Source organism: Podarcis erhardii, assembly GCF_964252035.2.
Source record: "Podarcis erhardii genome assembly, chromosome: 1".
Classification (NCBI taxonomy): Eukaryota; Metazoa; Chordata; class Lepidosauria; order Squamata; family Lacertidae; genus Podarcis; species Podarcis erhardii.
Window position 1 is genome coordinate 2,378,190 of NC_138497.1, and position 23,421 is coordinate 2,401,610.

General features: G+C 47.0%; 1 protein-coding gene and 1 long non-coding RNA gene across 3 annotated transcripts in view; one reads left to right on the plus strand and one right to left on the minus strand.

Moving 5' to 3' along the window:
* LOC309350062 overlaps nt 1–23,421 on the plus strand; it is a 492,019-nt gene that overhangs the window by 326,165 nt on the left and 142,433 nt on the right. The gene's annotated exons all lie outside the window — the stretch shown is intronic.
* MDGA2 (MAM domain containing glycosylphosphatidylinositol anchor 2) overlaps nt 1–23,421 on the minus strand; it is a 413,922-nt gene that overhangs the window by 142,616 nt on the left and 247,885 nt on the right. For both annotated transcript variants that reach the window (XM_081875889.1, XM_081875890.1), the window contains exon 6: nt 21,311–21,580. In XM_081875889.1, the coding sequence (XP_081732015.1) occupies nt 21,311–21,580 (270 nt within the window). The remainder of the gene's footprint in view (nt 1–21,310; nt 21,581–23,421) is intronic.

Here is a 23,421-nt window from a genome sequence, read left to right on the forward strand (position 1 = left end):
GCCCTTGCGCCAACGCACACATGTGCAACAGTAGAGTAGTGGGCTGGAAAGTTCAAAGCCCACAGCTGCTACACAGGAGAGGGGCTGAAGGAAAGGAAATGCAAACGGGTTTGTCCTGTAGCTTGTCCAACAGCAGCTAGGAAGCTAGCTGGAATCATAGGTCTAAAAAAGAGAGTAGACTTGCACATGCTGGCCAGATTCTGCTTTGCTCTTCTCAGAAGTACGTAAAGGTGAGAAGGGACGCGGGTGGTGCTGTGGTCTAAACCACTGAGCCCCTTAGGATTGCCAATCAGAAGGTCGGTGGTTCGAATCCCTGTGACGGGGTGAGCTCCCGTTGCTCGGTCCCTGCTCCTGCCCACCTAGCAGTTCAAAAGCACGTCAAAGTGCAAGTAGATAAATAGGTACCACTCCGGCGGGAAGGTAAACAATGTTTCCGTGCGCTTGCTCTGGTTTCCCCAGAAGCGGCTTAGTCATGCTGGCCACATGACCTGGAAAAACTGTCTGCGGACAAACGTCGGCTCCCTCGGCCTATAGAGCGAGATGAGCGCACAACCCCAGAGTCGTCCACGACTGGACTTAACAGTCAGGGGTCCTTTACCTTACCCTTTATACCTCCAACTCCACAATTCTCTGATTCTATATGGAGCGCTGCTGAGTTGTAGCTTTCCGCTTTTCTTTAATTGTTCCTTTCATCTTTCCTCCCTGATCATTTTAAGCTGCTTTGGACGGGCATTTGCCTTAAAGGAGTTGACACTTTTACAAAAAAGGGAGGCCATTTTAGCAGCTGACTGCTCCACACTCAGGAAACGCCCCACCTGCAAGACTCAACTACTCCAGAACATCTTCTTAAGCAATTCCAAAACATGTCCTAAGCCCTCCCTGTGGCCAAACACGACCCCTCCTATCCCCTGCCTCAACCAACTGCATTTCTAATGCACAAATTAAGTTGCAACTGCCTTGGCGACAACTTCTCCATGCCCTCTCGAGGTGTAGCTGTGCTGGCCTACCTCCACCCCAAGCATTCCTCTAATCTGCCCAAACATCCCTATCTTGCAAATGCACATTTAGCCGGGCATGAATGGCATCAAAGGGAGCCTTTCAGCTCCCTTCTGTCAACAGGCTTTGCTGGAATACTTATGGCAAAGTCAGCCGCCTCTGAAGCGCCCACCAGGGACCCAGGGCTGCTCACATCGGCCTCTGCAGAGGGTGTTTACGGGTTTGACCATGCAAAGCCCGTGGCGTCGACGAGCCAGCCTGCGAGATGAAGCAAATTGGGCTAGAGCTGAGCCAACAATTCTCAGAAGACTGTTTCTTCCCCCCTGAGAAAATTCTGCTGAGTCTTTTTTCTCTCTCTCACCCCCACTTCGCGATCAAAGCCACATTCACACCGTGCATTTAAAGGACTACAGTTCCGCTTTGAAACACACATGGCTTTCCCCCCAAGAATCCTGGGAACTATAGTTTCTTGAGGGTGCTGATGGCTGTTAGGAGACTCTCATCCCCCCCCCCCTGCCAAAGCTACAATTGCAGGAGCTCCCTGGGAAAAGGGATTGGTGGTTTTGGGAGGGGAATAGGAGGGTCTCATAACAACCTGCAGTGCCCCTAACAAACTACAGCTCCCCCAGATGCTACCCCATCTAAATCAGACTGGCAAAGCAAATTAAGAGAATCTGTGGAACTAGCGAGACTGTCAGGGCACTGCCATTGGAAAAGGGAAGGGAGGCAGAGGGGCCGCTGGGACACAAGGAAGCCCCGGAAATCTTGCTTCCAACTGTGGAACAGTCCTAACTGCAATAGAGACCCCCGTCTGAATCCCCAGAGAGTTGTTGCTGCCAGTCCGTGTGGGCGATACTGAGCTGGAAGGAGCCACAGTCCGGCTCCGCAAACAGCATCTCCCCACGCTCCTCTCCTTCCAGACGCCAGCAGCGCCTTCCTCTGCTCCTGGTGGGGCTCCTCCTCTGCTCCTTAGCATTTAACAAATCCCCAACTTCCAAAAAGTGTCGGTGCAGTTAAGCAGCAAGGCATTATCCTACCAGGGCATCTCAAAACTTTTTAATATCAAGTAATTACTTGGCACTTATGAGACCAGATGCATTCACATTTTCAATTTAAATGCAAATACTGCTGAAGGATTTACACAGGTTGGTACCTCTAATTTTTATAAATGCCTCTTTCTTTAAAAAAAGGGGTGGAGGAGAGGGGAGAGGAGAGGGGGAGAACGGCAAGAGAACTTGATCTTTTGCAAGTGTAGCACTACAGATGTCTTCATCCACCTGGGATCAAGTTAATTAGGTACTGTTTGTCTGGCAGGATTCCAGGGGGTGGGGGCCATAGGTGGATTCTCTGCAGGAGTGAGGCACTCAGCAGCTGAAGTGCACCTGAGCACAGTTCTGGCACCTCTCAGGTGGGCACCATTGCGGGCTGGCGCCCCCCCTCGCTTCTCTCCTTTAGGTAAAAAAAGGTGAAGGACCCCTGGACGGTTAAGTCCAGTCAAAGGCGACTGTGGGGTTGTGGCGTTCATCTCGCTTTCAGGCCGAGGGAACTGGGGTTTGTCCACAGACAGCTTTCCGGGTCATGTGGCCAGCAGGACTGAACCGCTTCTGGCGCAATGTGTGCTGGGCCCGGGGGTAATCCGAGTGATGCAGTCCAGGTCCGGTCCCGAATCCAAGGGTTCCGCGAGGAGTCAGTCCGACAGGGCCGAGGCAGGAAACCAGGCTAGGTCAGGCACAGGGTCTCAGGCAGGTTCTGGCGAACAGCAATATTGCTCCCGCAACCTGGGGCGGGGTTCAACAGCCTTTTATCTTTGTCGGGGTAATGGCCGGTCCTGATCCCCAGTGAGCAGTCCTCCTGCGAGTACTCAGGTCTCTCCTTCTCTCAGACCTCAGTCTCTGCAAGCTCGGGAGACGTTGGTGGGTTACTAGACCCAGAGGCCGCCTCAGCCTCCCCTGACCCAACCGGTAGTGGAGCAGCTGTAAGTGATGGCCCAACTGGAGGCAACGAGGTCATCCCCGCATCTGGAGCCAGGGCAGGCTCAGGACCCTGACTTGGCCCAGCTGGTGCCCAGCTGGTGCTTGTTTGCTCACCCCATCACATTGACCTGGAAAGCTGGCTGTGGACAAACGCCGACTCCCTCGGCCTGAAAGCAAGATGAGCGCCACAACCCCGAAGTCGCCTTTGACTGGACATAACCGTCCAGGGGTCCTTTAAACCACAGAGCCTAGGGCTTGCCGATCGGAAGGTCAGCGGTTCAAATCCCTGTGACAGGGTGAGCTCCCGTTGCTCGGTCCCAGCTCCTGCCAACCTAGCAGTTCGAAAGCACGTCAAAGTGCAAGTAGATAAATAGGACCGCTGCGCCGGGAAGGTAAACGTCATTTCCATGCACCCTGGTTTCAGTCATGGTGTTCCAGTATGTGATGGCCTGGGACTCGGGCTCGGATTTGGAACCAGAGGAGTCTCAGTCTGCACCTCAGGCATCATCTGAACCAAGTCTGGGGCCTGATTCTGAAGAGCCCCAGTCTGCACAGGTTCCCCTGCAAAAAGCACCAGCTGGGCCGAGGAGTCAAAGCTCTTCTGGCTAGACTGTTCCCCTACCGGACGTTACATTGCGGTTCAGGGAAATCTCCGCCCGAGGTGATACTTGGGTGTGGATAGCTCGGTTGGTTAGAGCGTGGTGCTGATAACGCCAAGGTTGGAGGTTCGATCCCCATAAGGGACAGCTGCCTGTTCCTGCACTGCAGGGGGTTGGACTAGCTAATTTCTGGGGTCCCTTCCAACTCTACGATTCTATGATCTGACTTAGCAGAAGGCAGCTTCCAATATTCCTCAGGCCCTGGAGATCCACTGCTGTTTGCAGCCTTCCTTCACAGCTTGATTGCACCCTCTTCCCCCCAACTCTTCAGAGGCGCCCTCGTAGCACAGAAAGCTTTTAACCTATTATTTAGGAATAATCATTACTGCATCCGGCTGCAACAACCGTGATCAATAGGCTATCTACATCTTAATGCGGAGCTGCCTATAAAATCGACCCAGGAAATGCCTCGGCTGCTGGCAAAGGAGAGAGTCCCGGCCTGGGTTCCCGGCTGTAAAATGCACAAGGCGATTAACCTTGAGTGGCCATTGCCCTTCTGTGTTTTTATCCATGGGCTTGTAAAGTTTCATGGGGAGAGGGATGCTCAGCATGGCAAAAGTACAAACTTAAACCACTTGCAAGCTGCTAAAGAATGTAGGAAGAGCCTGCTGGATGGGGGCAATGGTCCATCTCATTCAGAATCCTGTTCTCACAGTGGCCAACCAAACATCTGTGGAGAACCAGCAAGCAGCATTGGGGCACAAGACCCTTCTTCCCTCCTGTGGCTTCCAGCAACTGATATCCAGAACATTGCTGCTTCCAACTGTGGAGGCAGAACAGAGCCATCATGACTTTGTTGTTGTTGTTGTTTAGGTGTTTAGTCGTGTCGGTTTTTTTGTGACCCCCCTGGACCAGAGCACGCCAGGCACTCCTGTCTTCCACTGCCTCCTGCAGATTGGACAAACTCATGCTGGTAGCTTCGAGAACACCGTCCCACCATCTCGTCCTCTGTCGTCCCCTTCTCCTTGTGCACTCCATCTTTCCCAGCATCAGGGTCTTTTCCAGGGAGTCTTCTCTTCTCATGAGGTGGCCAAAGTCTTGGAGCCTCAGCGTCAGGATCTGTCCTTCCAGTGAGCACTCAGGGCTGATATCCTTCAGAATGGAGAGGTTGGATCTTCTTGCAGTCCATGGGACTCTCAAGAGTCTCCTCCAGCACCAGAATTCAAAAACATCCATTCTTTGGTGATCAGCCTTCTTGATGGTCCAGCTCTCACTTCCATACATCATTACTGGGAAAACCATAGCTTGAACTGTACGGACCTTTGTTGGCAAGGTGATGTCTCTGCTTTTTAAGATGCAGTCTAGGTTTGCCATCGCCTTTCTCCCAAGGAACAGGCGTCTTTTAATTTCGTGACTGCTGTCACCATCTGCAGTGATCATGGAGCCCAAGAAAGTAAAATCTCTCCCTGCCTCCATTTCTTCCCCTTCTATTTGCCAGGAGGTGATGGGCCCAGTGGCCATGAGTTTCGTTTTTTCCCATCAACGGCCCACTACTCCATCAGTTTGCCTAATCCTCTTTTAAAGGCATCTAGGTTAGCGGCCATCCAGTTTAACTATGTGCCGCATGTAGAAGTACAATTCTGTTACTTTGGATTCTACTGAAGAACCTTGGCTCTAGGGGGTTTATTGAGATGACCTTATTGCAGTCAGATCAACAATTCATGCTTTGCCTGGTAGGCACATGAAGGGACTGAGGCTCACAGAGTTTTTTCCCCGAAACAAAATAAAAAAATTCCTTCCAGTAGCACCTTAAAGACCAACTAAGTTTGTTATTGGTATGAGCTTTCATGTGCATGCACACTTCTTCAGATACAGTGGTACCTCTGGATGTGAATGGGATCCGTTCCAGAGCCCCATTCGCATCCTGAAGTGAACATAAGACACGACTGCACATCTGCGTTTGCGCGGGTTGCGTTTCGCCGCTTCCGTGCATGCGCGTGATGTCATTTTGAGTGTCTGCGCATGCGCAAGCCGCGAAACCTGGAAGTAACGCACTCCGTTACTTCCAGGTCGCCACAGAGCGCAACCTGAAAATATTTAAGCTGAAGCGTATTCATCCCGAGATATGACTGTACACTGAAACGGAAGTCACCAGACCTTTATATATAGTGAGAGGGAGGGTTATTACTCAGAAGGGTGGTGGGAATGGGTGATTGGCTGATAGGTGTGGTAAACCTATTGACGAGCTTTCTTGTAAAAATTGCTAGAGAGAATTCTGTGAGATTACTTCCTTTGTCTGCCTTGGCAGGAAGCTGCAACACTACATACTTCCTTTTTGAGCAGCCTCCTCTTTCTTCATCGTGATTCCAAGCTGACCACATATGCATGTCTGAGCTCTGCACCTCAGATGCCATTTTTGAACTTAGGTTTTGAGCTTTTGTAATTTAGATAATAGTTATAAGCTTGCCTTCATTTTGCTACTGCAATTGCTGCTTCAAGACCTAGATTATGTAAGTAAGTCCTACTTTTACTTCTTCACAAAACTTTGATTTTTGCTTTTAAGGGGGAGAAAAAGTGTTAATCCCAGGAAAATCAACTGCACCTTAAAGCATCCTGCATAATTGTTTCTAAAAGTTTAAAACAACCTTGTCTTAGCTTCTGAGTTTAAGCTGCAAATAACTGTACTCTGCTGATCTCACTCACATGAAACAGGAAGGATCATAGCTATGCAATATATCTTTTGCTAGTGTCTAAATCCAGACCTGCACATTGAGGGGACTCCTTTACAGTTGTGGGGTGCATGCACTTTGAAGGTGCCAAAAGTTGGGGTAGGATATTGAATCCTCTGCAACTTTCCGTCTGTAGTGGGAAACATGAACGGACTTGTTTGAGCACCACATCAACAAGCAGAAGGAGAATGGACCCAAACACATATTACAGGCATCTAGCTGTCTGCAGAAGGAGATTGTCCCTCCTGGTGGGGCATGGCTTGATTTAGCTCCAGATGACTCAAGCAGTATGCTGAAATGGCAAATAAATTCTTGTCCCTGAATCCCTCTTCGCTCGCATTTCTCCCCAGCCCTGGAACAGGTGCTAACATCTGCGTTGGGCTTCTAAGACTTCTGTTTTGGAGACGTGAGCTGAGACAGGAAGAATTGCAACTCACACTGACAGACCCTGAAAAGGCACACACACCCCTCTTAAAATAAACTCTCCGAAACAAAAAATATGGAGAAGAGTTTCACCACAGAGGAACAAGGCACCAAGATTCCTTGGCAGGAGAAGAATGGAGCTTCATTAAATTTACAAATTTCTCCAGGAAACCAAACACCCATTTCAATGGCTTATACGAACTTCTGGATCACTAAATAAGAATGTGTTTTACAGATGTATATACAGTTGTACCTCTGAAGTTGAATGGAATCTGTTCCGGAAGTCCGTTCAACTTCCGAAACGTTCGACTTCCAAAGTGCGGCTTCTGATTGGCTGCAGAAAGCTCCTGCAGCCAATTAGAAGCCACGGAAGCCCCATCGTACATTCGGCTTCCCAAAGAACGTTTGGAAACTGGAGCAGTCACTTCTGGTTTTCCATCATTCGGGAGCTGAAACGTACAAGTTCCAGGGTCTTCAAAAACCGAGGTACGAATGTACTGTGATTTGTTGTGGTGTATGTACAGGGATATAGGTTTTCATAATGTATTTTGGGGGGTCTGCAGGGAAATAAGAAGGAAAGAAAAAAGAAGTGCAACTCACAGGAACAAAATCTTAAAAGCCCCCCCCCCCCTAAAAATCTCTATGAAACCCAAAATACGGAGAAGAGTTTTCCTACAGAGAACTTGGTACCCTGGAGCATATAAAACAGGACAAAGTAATCTTGCAATAATACAGGAAAGGTCCCCACTGCTTGAGCACGGAGGATTAAAAAGCTGGCACCAAAATGCCCACTCTGCCAATGCTGTGGCTGCCTGCTGGCCTTCCCTGCCTAAGTGCAAACGTGGGGCTGCTACATGAATGACTTGCTCCTTCCAAATGAGCCACAGAGGCTTTGGAGCATTAGGCGGCATTTCCACAGATGTGGCGCAACTCCCATGCCCTCCCTCCCAACCTTTTCATTCCCCTGTCCAAATGAGAGCTTGGCACAAAGGAGACACAAATGAAGGGCCTGCTTCCTGTTAAGGATGGAGCAGCCAGGGGCAGAGGAAGGAGGGCGGTGGGGCGATCTGCCCCAGGTGTCATCGCCGAGGGGGGTGACATTTGGCATGTCACCCGCCCGTGACTCCCAAGCCTACCCTGAGCCATTGTGGGAAGGGGGAGGAGCTGCGCCGCGTTGCCGCGGCCTTCCTCTTCGTTTTGACAGTTCAGGGGAGGCTTGGGAGTTGCGGGCAGCATGCCATTGCCCCCTGCTTCTGGGATGTTTCCTGGGGGGGGGGGAGCCTCCCCCAAGCTGACAAAAGGAAGAGGTAAGGGAGGAAGGCTGCTGGCAAAGCAGTGTGGCTCCCCACCCCCCGATGCCCAGGAAGCAGCCTGCCATGGGCGGCTCGCTCCACCCCATAGGTGTCTTGACCCCTGGGACACTTGCTGTTAAAATTCCTGCTCCATGATTGCAGTCACGGGATTGTTATCTATCACATGACGGTGTATGTTTTGACTCCACAGAGTGGGAAGTGACGGAGACAGGATGTCTGTGTTACTGTGTTCCGTGAAGTGGGACTATTGTCATTTGTTCTTTTTCTCTTTGCTGTCTGATGCTAGAGAGAGAGGGAGCCATGTTGCAGTGCTCCGTGTGTGTTTAGATGTAAATAAAGTAGATTAGCCGAATGTCGAGTTGCTAAGGTCTGTTACGCAAGCTGCGCAAACTCTGTGGGTCCCTAAGTGTGCCAGTGTCTGTTGGCATCAGTCGCTGTGATGTTTGGGCAGAAGAAAGCTAATGAAGCTCCAGAACGATCGACCAGGAGGGAGGGAACATGCCAGTGGGGCATGTGTCTCTGCCAGGGTCCTACTCGAGTGTAGGCTGAACTCCTGAACACCCTGCCCCATGGCCCCACAACTGCAGCCTGGACAACTCTGCGCACCTTTCTTCTGGCAGAAGACGACACTCACAGTGGACGGAAAACAAAAACATGCTAATCCATGCTATTCATTTTCATTTTTGCACTGATATCCCACCTTTTCCTCCAAGGGGCTCAAGGTGGCATTGATGGTTCTCCCCCTCCCCATTTAATTTCCCCAACTGTGAGGTAGGTCAGCCTGTGATTGCCTCAAGGTCACCAAGCGAGCTTCGTAGCAGGGCGAGAGATTTGAACCCTGGTCTCTCCACAAAAAGCCCTTGGTTTGAGTGTTTTCAAGGACTGAGGTTGGACGAGAGATGAGCTAGGATGCCAGAAGATGCCAGAAAGCAGTTGACTATCATTAATATGCAATGATAAACATAGACTGCATCTTAAAAAGTAGAGACATCACCTTGCCGACAAAGGTCCGTATAGTAAAAGCTCTGGTTTTCCCAATAGTGATGTGTGGAAGTGAGAGCTGGATCATCAAGAAGGCTGGTCGCTGAAGAATGGATGCTTTTGAATTATGGTGCTGGAGGAGACTCTTGAGAGTCCCATGGACTGCAAGAAGATCAAACCTCTCCATTCTGAAGGAAATCAGCCCTGAGTGCTCACTGGAAGGACAGATCCTGAAGCTGAGGCTCCAAGACTTTGGCCACCTCATGAGAAGAGAAGACTCCCTGGAAAAGACCCTGATGTTGGGAAAGATAGAGGGCACAAGGAGAAGGGGACGACAGAGGCCGAGATGGTGGGACAGTGTTCTCGAAGCTACCAGCATGAGTTTGACCAAACTGCGGGAGGCAGTGGAAGACAGGAGTGCCTGGCGTTGTCTGGTCCATGGGGTCACGAAGAGGCGGACATGACTAAACTACTAAACAACAACAACAATCATTAATATTATTGTTATTTCTGCTCTGCTGAATGAAGCCCGGCTGACTGGGAATCTTTACCCTCTTAACTTGAACCCTCAAAGGGAATTTTCTGGGTTCGCTGCGGAGATGTTTCAATGCCACGTCCGAAGCGAAGCTCACCACATCTCAGCCACTTGGTGTGTCCACCATGCGGGGACACGTTGCAGAAATCAAATAGCTGCTTCAGTCCACATCCTCTGTGTGCATCTTTGCAAAAATCAATGGGAACTGGAGGGAGGAAAAGAGAGCCATTTTGTAGGCGTTCTCCTTATTTCCTACGCTTTCCCTGTTTTCAAAATGTGCTTGGAAGGAAGCTCACCGTTTGAGCTGTAAATTTGTTTATTTCATAAGGAAGCTCACAGTTCCGAGTGGCCAATCTCCTTGTTTCAAACGCTGATGGTCTCCCTGAGCTTCTGGAGCAGGGCTGGTTCAGGCAATAGAGAGAGGCAGGCCATCACAAGTATTTTCTCTCGCCGGCGTTGGAGGCTTTGGGGATGCAGCTGAGTTTACTCGCGCTCCCTGACATTTCCATTTCCTTCTCCCAGCTTCTGATCGTTTGAGGAATTCATTAGGCAGTGCAGGAGTGCGGTTTTTGTTGTTTTTTTAATTTTAAAAAAAAAATCAAGATAGAATTTTAATTATATTTTGTTCAGTCTCATGAGGCTCCCAGGCTTGAGTTGCTATGAATAAATATGCAGGAGGTTTGGTTTATTATGCCATGACTCATGAAATCTGTATCCAAGGGGAGTCAGGGTTTATATTCTTTGCTATCTCTGAGAGAATCTTGGATGCTAACCTCTTTCCTTGCCTGCTCTGAAATGCTAAAACACACACACACACACACACACACACACACACACACACACACACACACGCATACCAACCCACTCCAACGAAACACACCAACATGTCAAGTCAGTGTCTTCTCAGTTTACATTTCCGGTTAGGGATATGTGACACCCCCCCAAGGAGAAATTGCACCTCTCAATTGAGAGCTGGACCATAAAGAAGGCTGATCGCCGAAGAATGGATGCTTTTGAATTCTGGTGCTGGAGGAGACCTTTGAGAGTCCCATGGACTGCAAGAAGATCCAACCTCTCCATTCTGAAGGAAATCAGCCCTGAGTGCTCACTGGAAGGACAGATCCTGAAGCTGAGGCTCCAAGACTTTGGCCGTCTCATGAGAAGAGAAGACTCCCTGGAAAAGACCCTGATGCTGGGAAAGATGGAGGGCACAAGGAGAAGGGGACGACAGAGGACGAGATGGTGGGACAGTGTTGTCGAAGCTACCAGCATGTGTTTGACCAAACTGCGGGAGGCAGTGGAAGACAGGAGTGCCTGGTGTGCTCTGGTCCAGGGGGTCATGAAGAGTCGGAGACGACTAAACGACTAAACAACAAAGACTGATTTTCCCGGTGCAAAGTTATGCATTTCCATGGAAAACATTACAAAGATCTACTCTACTGGTCTTGGCTATTCCTGCCTGCAGTGCAACAATTCTCAGTTTCAACATCTTTTCTCTTGTGCATTCTCCCTTCACCCTTACACTGCACCATGAGCCTTGCAGTATTACATGATGCTGCAAGAAATGTTGAAGGAGATGCTCGATTGCGTGTCGTTTTGAGGTGCGCTGGGCAAGAAAAAGTGACCTATAAATTTAATAAACAAACCATCAAAACTTTAAATGAATTTCACACTGCATTATGGGTTTTGTTGCTTTTGATGGCACCCACTAGACTTCAGCAGCCTGTCCCCTGGCAGATGTCCTGAACTGCTGACTGGGGCTCATGGGAGTTTTAGTCCAGACTGCCTCGATGGCATCAGGTTGGGGAAATGGTTATTATTGCTAATAATAATAGTCACAATTACTTTGAAATAAGACTATAAACACATGATGCAGTGTGACTGCAAGCTACCTATGAATGAAGGAGCACATGCAGCACTTGTCTGTAACAGTCGTTCCAGTGCAGCTGAGCAGATGGTAGCAACAAACATATCGACAGTCTGCCTATGAATCTTGAACGAAAGTTCCCATTATTGGGGCATTCCATTTTAGGCAAAAATCTGGCTCTTTTCAGAGAGGGGAGAGTGGTTTTAAGCCATGGCTCACTTGCTATGAAGGATCAGCCATCTCCCACAGATTTAATTTAACAGTGTCTCTGCCTTAACATGAACAATATTTATGGTACAGTGGTACCTTGGTTCTCAAATGCCTTGGTTCCCAAATGCTGAAAACCCAGAAGTAAGTGTTCTAGTTCAAACGTTTTTCGGAAGCCGAACATCCGATGTGGCTGTCGGCTATTGTTTCCACGGTGCCTGCACCAATCAGAAGCTGCGCCTTGGTTTTTGAACATTTTGGAAGTCAAACGGACTTCCGGAACAGATTAAGTTTGGCGCTTTTGTTATTGTTATTTATTTTGCGTTTTTCTTTTTGAGGCTGTTTCAGTTCATTTGTTTTTGTGACTGTGTGGAACGCAGTTCAGCTACTGATGGATTGATTGTGTGACTGCGGAAATGGATAAAAGCCCCCCATCCAAACAATGACTATCATCAGTACAGGTAAACAAAAAAAGTTGTTTTAATTTTTATCATCTACAATACTGTCTTATTTATTTTATAGTACACTACATTGATTATTGCTTTCATTTTATGGATCAGTGGTCTCATTAGATAGGAAAATTCACATTAAATTGCTGTTTTAGGGGTTGTTTTTAAAAGCCTGGAATGGATTAATCCATTTTGCATTCCTTTCCATGGGAAAGCGCACCTTGGTTTTGGAACGGATTAAGTTTGAGAACCAAGGTACCACTGTATTTATAGGGGGAACCCTCCCGCAAACAGAGGACTGAGCATGCTCAGTGAGCCCAGAATTTCGATTGGCTAATGGGGAGTTAGGGTAACTAGGATTATGGGATGGAATAGCCCAGAAGGAGGTCATAGCAGGTGAACACTGAACAGGAACTTTCCACGCTGCACCATTTTGCTGCAGATCCAAATCGCTCAATCTAAAAATTTATCTACTGTTTACCTTGTGACACCTCTACCCCCCCCCCACTGCCACTGTGAGCCACACACTATAAAACATGTCATCCTGAGGACTCTATAGTTTTCTGGGTAATAAAGTGCAAACAGAGGTTCTGACCCTCATGAAATAATCACAGCGGGATTTCTCTGACACCGCAAAAGCCCTCCGAGGCTATTATGATTAATCTCTGGTTCTTATTAAAAGCCCCCATTGCGAACGAGGCTGTGTTCTAGTGTTATTGCCCTATTGGATTACAGAAAGAAAGAGAGAAAACAAGGTTTATATGAACTACTCGGTTTGGAAAGATTAATGTGCCACATCGGTGCTAAGCAGCCAACAGAAAGCAACCAACTCGCCACAAGAGTTATCAGTATTATTTTTAGTTGCAAATTAGGAAGTCTCACCTTAAACGCAAATGGAATCAAATTTCCCTCCCACCCCTACTGTCAGGGAACTGACATCAGAGCGAGAGGCGGAGGCAGGGCTCCAGAGCGATGCCGGAGAGGGGACCAGCAGGGGGGAAGGAATTCAGCATAACACCAGTAGAGAAGAGAGGGAGATGGAGGAATTGGAGACAGGTCTCCAAGACCCTTCACCCGAGACTAGTGGAGAGAGCGCTGACACGCCCCTGCCTTCCCCGTACTTGCGCAGATGAGTTCCACACAGGGAAAGTAGGAGGAGACTTGGCGTCAAACAGCTTTTATGCTGGAAGAGGTTCAAGAAACGCCCACTGACGGATTCTGCAAGTGACTAACAGGTCACGGAGGGCGAGCTGTCAGCCTAAGCGTGGTTGGCCAAGCGATCTAACTAAACTGAAGGCAATTTACGCACAAGTAACCCCCTAACAACCATTACACCTACTTTTGAGAAAACTTATTCTGATGGAAGAATGGAGGTGTCCTAACCACACACTGAGAGAGACACACCCTGAGCTGTTTGACAGTGCAACAGATTCCTCCAGGAAGTGATAGAGTCTCCTTCATTGGAGGTTTTTAAACAGAGGCTAGATTCCTGCCCCCAGGCCTCCATGCATTCTACTAGATGACCCCTGGGATCTCTACAATTCTATGATTCTAAAAACAACAACTTATCAGTCACCTTTTTATTAATTTGCAAAAGTACAGTGGTACCTTGGTTCTCAGACTTAATGCATTCTGGAAGTCCGTTCCAAAACCAAAGCATTCCAAAACCAAGGCACGCTTTCCCATAGAAAGTAATGCAAAACGGATTAATCCATTCCAGACTTTTAAAAACAACCCCTAAAACAGCAATTGAACATGGATTTTACTATTTATGGATCAATAAAATGAAAGCAATAATGTACTGCAGTCACAGAATCCATCAATCAGTAGCTGAACTGGGTTCCACACAGTCACAAAAACAAAACAAAAAAGAGATACAAAAACACAAAATAAATAGCAAAAACAGACAGACCTCAGTGTAACACTCAAAATGGAAGCGTAACACTCCAAACGGACCACGTTTGTCTTCTGAAAAACATTCGCAAACCAGGAACACTTACTTCGGGGTTTCCAGTGTTTGGGTTCCAAGTTGTTTGCGTACCAAGCCATTTGAGTACCAAGGTACCACTGAAATTCAAAGCAACTTACAGCAATAAATATGGAACACGTGCATTAAAAGCAGTATAAAAAAAACCTAAAACACATTCATGTTTTTAAAAGGCAGGTTGAAAGCATCCCACCCACAGGAGGAGGGCCCAGATAATTAAAAACCAAAGGCCTGGCAGGAAATAAATGCTTCAGCCATGTCCCCACCAATCTTTACTGCATCCCCACCCATCAAATGTGATTTGCCATTTCTTTTGACGTTCATACAACAATTTTTCTGTGGGATTGAGGCCACCCACTCCCTTGTCATTGTACAGTGGTGCCTCGCAAGACGAAATTAATCCGTTTCGTGAGGCTCTTCGTATAGCGGTTTTCTCGTCTTGCGAAGCAAGCCCATTGACAGCTTAGCGGATTAGCGCTATTAGCGGTTTAGCGGCTTTTAGCGGATCAGCTGATAAGCGGCTTATCAGCGGATCAGCTGATAAGCGGTTTAGCGGCTTAGGAAAAGGGGGGGGAAGGGGGGAAAACCCACAGGAACTCGCAAGACATTTCGTCTTGCGAAGCAAGCCCATAGGGAAATTTGTTTTGCGAAGCGCCTCCAAAATGGAAAACCCTTTCGTCTAGCGGGTTTTCCGTCTTGCGATGCGTTCGTCTTGCGGGGCACCACTGTATTTCCCTTCCTTCCCTGATCAGCCACCTCTCCACACATTAATATTTTGGGTCTTGTCCTTTATTTGAGGCCCCTGGAGTGCTGTGATGGCTCCCTTGTCATGTTATCTTCATGAATAAGGTGGGAAAGGGGAATATGAGCTCAGGGCTTCCATGGTTGAACAAGTCTAACACCCTCTTTCTTTATCTGAACCACCTACTGTTTAAAAACAGAAATACAACATGAAGTCGAGAAAGCAGTATCATAAAAAAGTATGATAAAAAAAAGGAATTCGGTGATAAAAAGCTCCGATCTTACGGGCCAGGGAAAACCTGGAAATAAAGATATGTCTTTACAAAACACCTGAAGCAAATTAATGGATGGCGCATCACATATCCACAAAATCCACTATATCACAGAGGCTGACACCACCGCTCTCCATCTCTTTGCTTGCCAGCAAGATCTATTACCAATCTGGACCTCTGCAATTGTGGTGGGAAAACACAAGGGGGGAAATCCAGGATACACAAAGGACCCTGAGTGAGATGTACCCATCACTCAAAATTCAGGAAGTCCCTGTGTGGTTTCTCACTTGTGCATAGTCTTCAGAACATAGGAACTGAAGGTGCGCCTGCTGGATCAGGCCAATGGTCCACCTGGCCCAGCATCTGGTTCTCACAGTGCCCAACCAGATGCCCCAATAGGAAACCAGCAAGCAGGATCCAAGCGCAAGAGCCCTCTCCCCTCCCATGGTCTCCAGCAACTGGTATCAAGAAGCACTGCTGCCTCTGACTGTGGAGTCAGTCATGGCTAGTAGCCTCTGATGGTCCATGAATGTGTTTGATCTTCTTTCAAAACCATCTAGGATGGTGGTCTTCGCTGCCTCCTGCGGGAGCGAGTTCCAAAGTTCAACTGAAGGAATGGGTTTCCCAAACCCAAAACTGACTGTGCAGGCAGTTTGAAATAGGCACCAAAATCCCTATTTTTCCTTAGCTAAAATCCATTAACTTGAGCTCTGAGTCAATGTATAAACAAAAACCCGGCTGTATAGACAAGTGCTCAGAGCCCTCTCCTTTATCAGTTTGTGACGGCAAGGATGGCCTTGCTGTACCAGTAGAACAGGGAAGACACGTCTGTGCCTTATCTTATATCCTGACCACAAAGACACATAGACCTAGTTTGGGAACAGCGCCAGAGGGTGTTCCTGGATTTGGTGACCTCTTGCTCCAATATAAGAGTAGGAACAGGAAGATCCTTTTATGGTCAGAAGTACAGGAAGGAATACCCTTTTATGGTTAAGAATACCGGAGCAGGAAGAATGGCAGATGAAGGTGATGGACTACATGGAACTGGCGGAAATGACTGGCAGAATCCGAGATCAGGGAGAAGAGTCGGTGGAAGAAGATTGGAAGAAATTTAAAGATTATTTACAGAAACATTGTAAAATCAAGGAATGTTAGAAGGAGGCTGGAATGAAGTTATGTGGCTTTAGCAGAAATATTATAAAGGACTAAGTAAAAATAGACTTAATGGATGAAAGGAGGAAAGGTAAAGTTACATTTTATTAAGATAAATTATAGGATAAAAATTGGGAAGGATGGAAAGGATTTGTTGAAATAGCTAACCGAACTAGAATACAAAAAAGGGAGGTGTGAGGAGGTCAAGGAAACAAGCAAATGAAAGATAAGTTATGGGAAGGTTTGTTGTGTTTTTTTTTAATTGTTTCTATTTTTCTATTTTTCTGTTTTTTACAAGTTTGTGTTTAACTTTGTGTGTTTTCTTTTTCTTTTTGTAACCTTTAAAACTTTAATAAATAATATATTTTTTTTTTAAAAAAAAGAATACTGGAGCAGGAACATATGTGATGTCAACCTGCGTGTATAGGCTGACGTGGCTGGATTCCTGGGGAAGGACGGAGAGGGTGCCTGGAGGATATATATACTGCATGAAATTTCTCATTTCTTTGGACTTGCTGTGGACTGATCACGCAAGTGCCTTCTGCTATCCGGAGAGCAGAATAAACTCTTTCTTTGAATCAACCTCGGTGTCATTTGACTTCCTTCCTCCTGTTCGGGAGCAACGCAGACCCAATCGGTGAACTCCAGTAAGGCTACACAACAAGGCACTGCACAAAGCACCCTGACTCTGGAACGGTGAGCTATGAAGGGAACAAAACACCAAGGCAGTAAATGACCAGAGCCAAGAACTGAGAGATAGAGAAACAACAGAGGACAGACCTGGACGCTGGATGGAGAAGACCAAGCAGCAGAGGAGCACAGAAGCATAGGAAGATTCCTTATTCTGATCCAGACCAAAGGTCCCTCTAGCTCAGCATTGTCCACACTGACTTGCAGAGGCTCTCCAGGTGTTCAGACCAGGGTCCTTCCCGGTCCTATCTGGAGATACCATCAGAGGTTGAATCTGGCACCTTCTGCATACAAGGTAGATGTTCTGCTAAGGAGCTATGGACTTCTCTCATGCATGCCCAGACTGCAAGGGGATTCTGGGGATGAATACCCCTTTAGCAGTTGTGCACCTGCGCAGACTATGACCCACCAAGCCCAACCACAGCTTTCGAGCCATGCATGATAGCCATCTCGCTGGATCACCACCTGGTCGTGGCAAGTGAGCTTGCACGTTCCTATGACCCTTGTGAGCGAAGCCTTTGGGAGACTTGTTCTCCCAGCTGGGTCAACCAAGGCGGTAAGGTCAAAGGAAAGGAGCTAGACAATGAATGATCCAAGAAGTCCTCAATGGCAGAACAAGAGGAAGATGACAAGAGGCATGTTACAACGGCTGTGAAGGCGGATGAAGGCTGCAGCAGATGAGAATCTCCTGATTGTCATGACTACTTCATGCCATCGGAACAGAGCCATACTGCAAAGACTGTGCATTGGTCAGCATGCCCTGATCTACACACATAAAACAAATCCACGCACAGGCTTCTTCCAAAAACCCATCCCAAACCCAAACCCCAAAAGTCCTATGGTGATTGGCAAATAGTAACTGGGGCAGGATAATGAAATCTAGAAGCCCCTAGAAGAAGAAGAAGAAGAGTTTGGATTTGATATCCCGCTTTATCACTACCTGAAGGAGTCTCAAAGCGGCTAACATTCTCCTTTCCCTTCCTCCTCCACAACAAACACTCTGTGAGGTGAGTGGGGCTGAGAGACTTCAGAGAAGTGTGACTAGCCCAAGGTCACCCAGCAGCTGCAGGTGGAGGAGCGGGGAATCGAACCCGGTTCACCAGATTACGAGACTACCGCTCTTAACCACTACACCACACTGGCTCTCCCTAGTCATGAATTGGAACATGGCCGGTGGATACAGATTCAGTCGCTCTGACTCAAGGAACAAGGCAGTTGAGCAGCTCGGCAGCTGTATCCATGACTGAACAGCCCCTTTTAGGATCCACTCTGCTCACCCCCAAAAGAGGAGGGGCTAGAAAAGGTGCCCTAAACATAGTCTGCCTCCCTTTTTCCCTGAGTGGATTACCGCGCTCAGTGGGGTCACCACCCAGTGGTCATAAAAGGAGGAAGTGTGGATCCAGAATTGGCCTCCACAGACACTTACAGACTCACTGTTAAAACTGTGTTTATGGAAGAAGAAGAAGAAGAAGAAGAAGAAGGAGGAGGCAGCCAGCTAGTTTAGCACACCTCCTCCAATGGTATGACATTACCCCCGATGGCACACTCTTCCACTGTCTCTTGAGACAGACGGATGCCAACAATGGCTTTGGCATGGTGGGTCACACATGGGAAGAAGCCTGGTCCGCAGTGATTAACCAAGAGTTCGAATAAGGACCAAATCCTCCAGATGATTAGGGTTGCCATATATTGAAAAGCAAAAATGAGGACACTTTGCCGGCACCTGGGGCAGAAAGGGGAGGTGGTGCAGAAGTGGGCATATTCTACAATGTCCCTTTAAAATGTACAAAAACGAGAACCTGATCCTTTCCTGCATCATGCAAAACCCACACAGTATGTATGTTTTGCACTTGGTCGCCTAGTACTGAGTAGGCAACATAAAAAGTAGCCCACTCCCGTACCCCTGGACATTTTGGCAAATTCAAAAAATCTGCCTGGACAGAAATTTTACCCCTGAAAAAGAGGACACATCCTGGAAAAAGAGGAGGAATGGCAACCCTAGATGAAATGCCAAGTGTGAAGCTTGGTTGGAGAGGCAGCAGTTGTCTTAAAGGACCATCCTGGGCACTAGCAGAACTCTGGGGCAATGGCCCGTCTCCTCCATCAACAGGCAGGAGCTGACATCTGTCCTCAATGCAAAGACAGCTTTAAAAATAGCACAACTATTTCTTTCTGAATTACCTTCTACATGTGTGCCATGCTAAAAATAGTTGTTGTTTCGAAAGAATGGCACTAAAAATAACTGAAGTTAGGTCAGGAAACGGTAGAAAATGAACTCCTCAGACAGAGACCTTTTCATCCCAATGAGAAAGCTTGTTTGAAGCAAAAAAATGTCTTCAGCTGTTTCCGGAAAGCACCTGTGATATCCGGATGTTGTGATGCGGTGCCACATAACAGGGACAGCCACGTTCAAAGCCCTGCTCTGTGGAGAAGGCCTCAGGTATTTTGGGGACCCCCCCCCAAGGAGAAGAAGAAATCAATCAGCTGGCTTCTCCAGTTACCCGGTCCTTAGATAGGACAGAAATAAACACACAAACATGGAATCATAGAATGGTAGAGTTGGAAGGGACCCCAAAATCGAGTCTAATCCCCTGCAATGCAGGAATACACATTCTTGGTGGGATAGATAGCAAGGAGAAGGTTCATTTCATCAGCTTTGCTGGAAGCCCTGCTCCACCAGCCACCTCCTGCCCCAAATTGTCCCAGCTGGTCAGAATAAGAACTGTTTAGAAATTGATGCCTGAGAAACCCCTACGAAGGAACAGCGGCAAGGAAAATTGATGGACTATGCAGAACTGGCAAAACCGACGCACAAACTACGGGACAAGGACAACTGTGACTTTAAAGAAGAATGGGAACCCTTTACAAAGTACTTAAAGAAACAACAAAATGAATTGCACTCCTTGGCAGGTTTCGAATAAACAGACACAAACTTATTGGTTGTTAACATAATGGACAGATGATTTAAGGATCTTGACAATTTGATAATATGCAGAGATTAATATGTGTTGAAAAATCAGAGAGAAGAACTGAGGGAAGTCTCGGGGGGGTGGGAGGGAGGGTTTCTTTTTGGGGAGGGTGGAATGGGGGGAATGAAAAGAAGATGATAATTGTTTTGATAATTTGTTATGTTGAAATTTTCAATAAAAACTATTTTAAAAAAAAGAAAAAAGATATTGATGACTGAGTTCCGATTTTTATTTTCCTCCTCTCTCCCTGTGCCTATTCCCTTGTGTGTCATGCCTTCGGCTTACTACTACTACTACCACCACAACTACCACCACAAGAAAAAGAGGAGCTGGAACTCTCCACGAACGCCTCCCTTGTTCTCTTATAACAGCAATGGTGCCCACCTGAGAGGGGCAGGAACTGACTCCCAGAGAGTTCCAGCTGAAGAAAAGCCCTGATTATGATCATTGTAAGCCTGCAGGTATCCCTGAAGGAGCGTTCGGCCCGGACACTGAGGTCCAGCTCTGAGGGCCTTCTGGCGGTTCCCTCCCTGCAAGAAGCCAAGTTACAGGGAACCAGGCAGAGGGCCTTCTCGGTGGTGGCGCCTGCCCTGTGGAACGCCCTCCCACCAGATGTCAAAGAGAAAAACAACTACCAGACTTTTAGAAGTCATCTGAAGGCAGCCCTGTTTAGGGAAACTTTTAATGTTTAATAGATTATTGTATTTTAGTGTTCTGTTGGAAGCCGCCCAGAGTGGCTGGGGAAACCCAGCCAGATGGGAGAGGTATAAATAAATTGTTGTTGTTGTTGTTGTTGTTGTTGTTGTTGCCTTATTTTACCTGTTTGTAAGTCACTCTGCAAGCCCTTATAGTTGAACAGTGGGGCACAAATGCTCTAAAAAAACCTCCCCAAAACAAATAAATAAACATAAGGCCTTCACAACAACAACAACAACAATAATAATTTTGTTATTTATACCCCGCCCATCTGGATGGGTTTTCCCAGCCACTCTGGGCTGCTCCCAACAGCCTACAAAGCATAGCTGTCAATGTTTTCCCCTTTAAGGGAAATTCCCTTATTCTAAATAGGATTCCTTGCAAGTAAAGGGAAAACTTGACATCCATGCTACAAAGGTGCCATATCCTGTGGCATTTTGCCCCCAGAGGCCATTGAGCCTCCACGTTCTTCACCAGCTGGACACACCTCAAGAGTAGCCCCACACAGATGCACTTTGCATGAATCTGCACCTTCTAGCCAGTAAGCCCAGTTCCAACGCCATTCCATGGGTCTTCCACTGAACGTTTCAACCCAAAAGAGTCGCGCAGTCCGCCGGGATTTGAACCGTCTCCATCAGAGGCATGGAGACCCAGATCTCACGCCAATTCAAAACTGCGCAGGCAAAGAAGACCCACTCTCATTGCCACAGAAGGTGGCCGGCGGCTCTTACCTCGGACGATGATGTTGGTGGACTTCTTTGCTGGGTTCCCCACGTTGTTGTTGGCGATGCAGCTGTAGGTACCGTCGTCGTCAGAGGTGATGGCTGGGATGGTCAGCGTCCCCCCCTTCAGGACCGTCTTCTCAGGCAGGGCCCCCACCGACCGGACCCAGGTGAGGGTGGGGAGGGGCTCCCCGCCTGTTGTGACACACACCAAGGTGATAGCCTCCCCAGGATTGACCACAATGGGGTCGTCCACCAAGAGCTTGATCGAGGGAGATGCTGTGGAAAGAGGACCAAGGGGGCAAGTTGGTCAGGGTTCAAGGTCAGCGCCAAGAAGGATGATAAAGGAAGAAGTTAAAAAATGTGTGTGGGGGGGAATTATTACACCCTTCGAAGAATTTGTGAAAGGATATAGGACAGATGGGATGTGGGTGGCACTGTGGGTTAAGCCACAAAGCCTAGGACTTGTTGATCAGAAGGTTGTCGGTTAGAATCCCCACGACGGGGTGAGCTCCCGTTGCTCGGTCCCTGCTCCTGCCAACTTAGCAGTTCGAAAGCATACCAGTGCAAGTAGATAAATAGTTACCGCTCTGCCGGGAAGGTAAATGGTGTTTCTATGCGCTGCTCTGGTTTGCCAGAAGCGGCTTAGTCATGCTGGCCACATGACCCGGAAGCTGTACGCTGGCTCCCTCGGCCAATAAAGCGAGATGAGCGCCGCAACTCCAGAGTCGGCCACAACTGGACCTAATGGTCAGGGGTCCCTTTACCTATAGGACAGATAGGTCCAAAATAATTTCAAAACTGTATAAGGTGTTATTAGACAAAGGGAAATCACTAAAGGAAAGTTTGAAAGAATATTGGAAGCTAGATATTCAGGAGCAGATTTTAGATGAAGATTGGGAAAGAACCACCCTTTGTTGCAACCACCCTTTGCTGCAACCTCTAGGATAATCCAGGAACAAGGGTTGGTATTGGTACAAAAATGGTATTATACACCTGTAAGGTGATATCATATTACAAAATCTGGAAGTAAGAATTGCTGGAGGAAATGTGGAGCGATGGGAACATACAGTCATATGTGGTGGGATTGTCCATTAGGTAATGAATTTTGGAAACAGATTGGTATAGAAATATCGGGAATTGTGGGCAGGAAGGTGGAAATATCTAAATTAATGGTTCTTATTAGCCTGAGTAGCACCAAGGTAAAAACAAAAGAGGAATGTAAATGGGTAAAATTGATGGTAATTGCAGCCAGACAGGTTATAGCAAGTAATTGGAAAAATGCAGAAGAGCTAGGGGTGAACCAATGGTGGGAAAAACTGAATAATATTATAATTTTAGAATATCTAAATGTGAAGATACACAAAATGAAAGGGTTTAAGGTCAATGAGAAAACCTGCTTGGTCCTTATATATTAAATCATTCATAACTTTTCAAAAAAAACACCCCAAAATAAAAGAAAGAGGAGGATTGGTTTGAGAAGATATTGAATTATTTGGGTAGGTTTGAACAACTTGGGGCAATTAAAATGTTAAAAGTTAAATAAACCTTGTGGAGGGAGGAGTGTTAATGTATATAGAACCGTACATATGGCTGATTTGAATATGTTATTATTGATTATGTATACCAAATGTATCAGCCACCTGGGGGGTTTCACTGTTTGCGTTTTGGTTGTTAGTTAAAAAAAAAAGAATATCAGAAGAATTTTGGGAATTATAGGGACAGAACAAGCTAAATTGCATAGAAATTGATTTATATATGTGACTACAGCAGCAAGAATGCTTCTCGTCCAAAAATGGAAAGAAGCAGAAGTCCCATCAAAGGAAGAATGGATACAAAAACTTATGGAGTATGCAGAAATGGCAAAACTTACCGGAAGAATAAGAAATCAAGATAACAATTTTTTTAATAAAAGAATGGAAATGGCTTGTTGAATATTTGCAGATAAATTGCAAACAGATAAAAAAACAACATTGGCAGGATTATGGTAATAAACTGCAGTTTCATAAGAGTTTATATTTCAAGAAAATAATTAAATGAATTTGGATATGCAGGAGATATTGAAAAATAAATTTAAAGAACTACAGAAAGAGGAGGAAGGAAGTCAAACTTTGAAATGT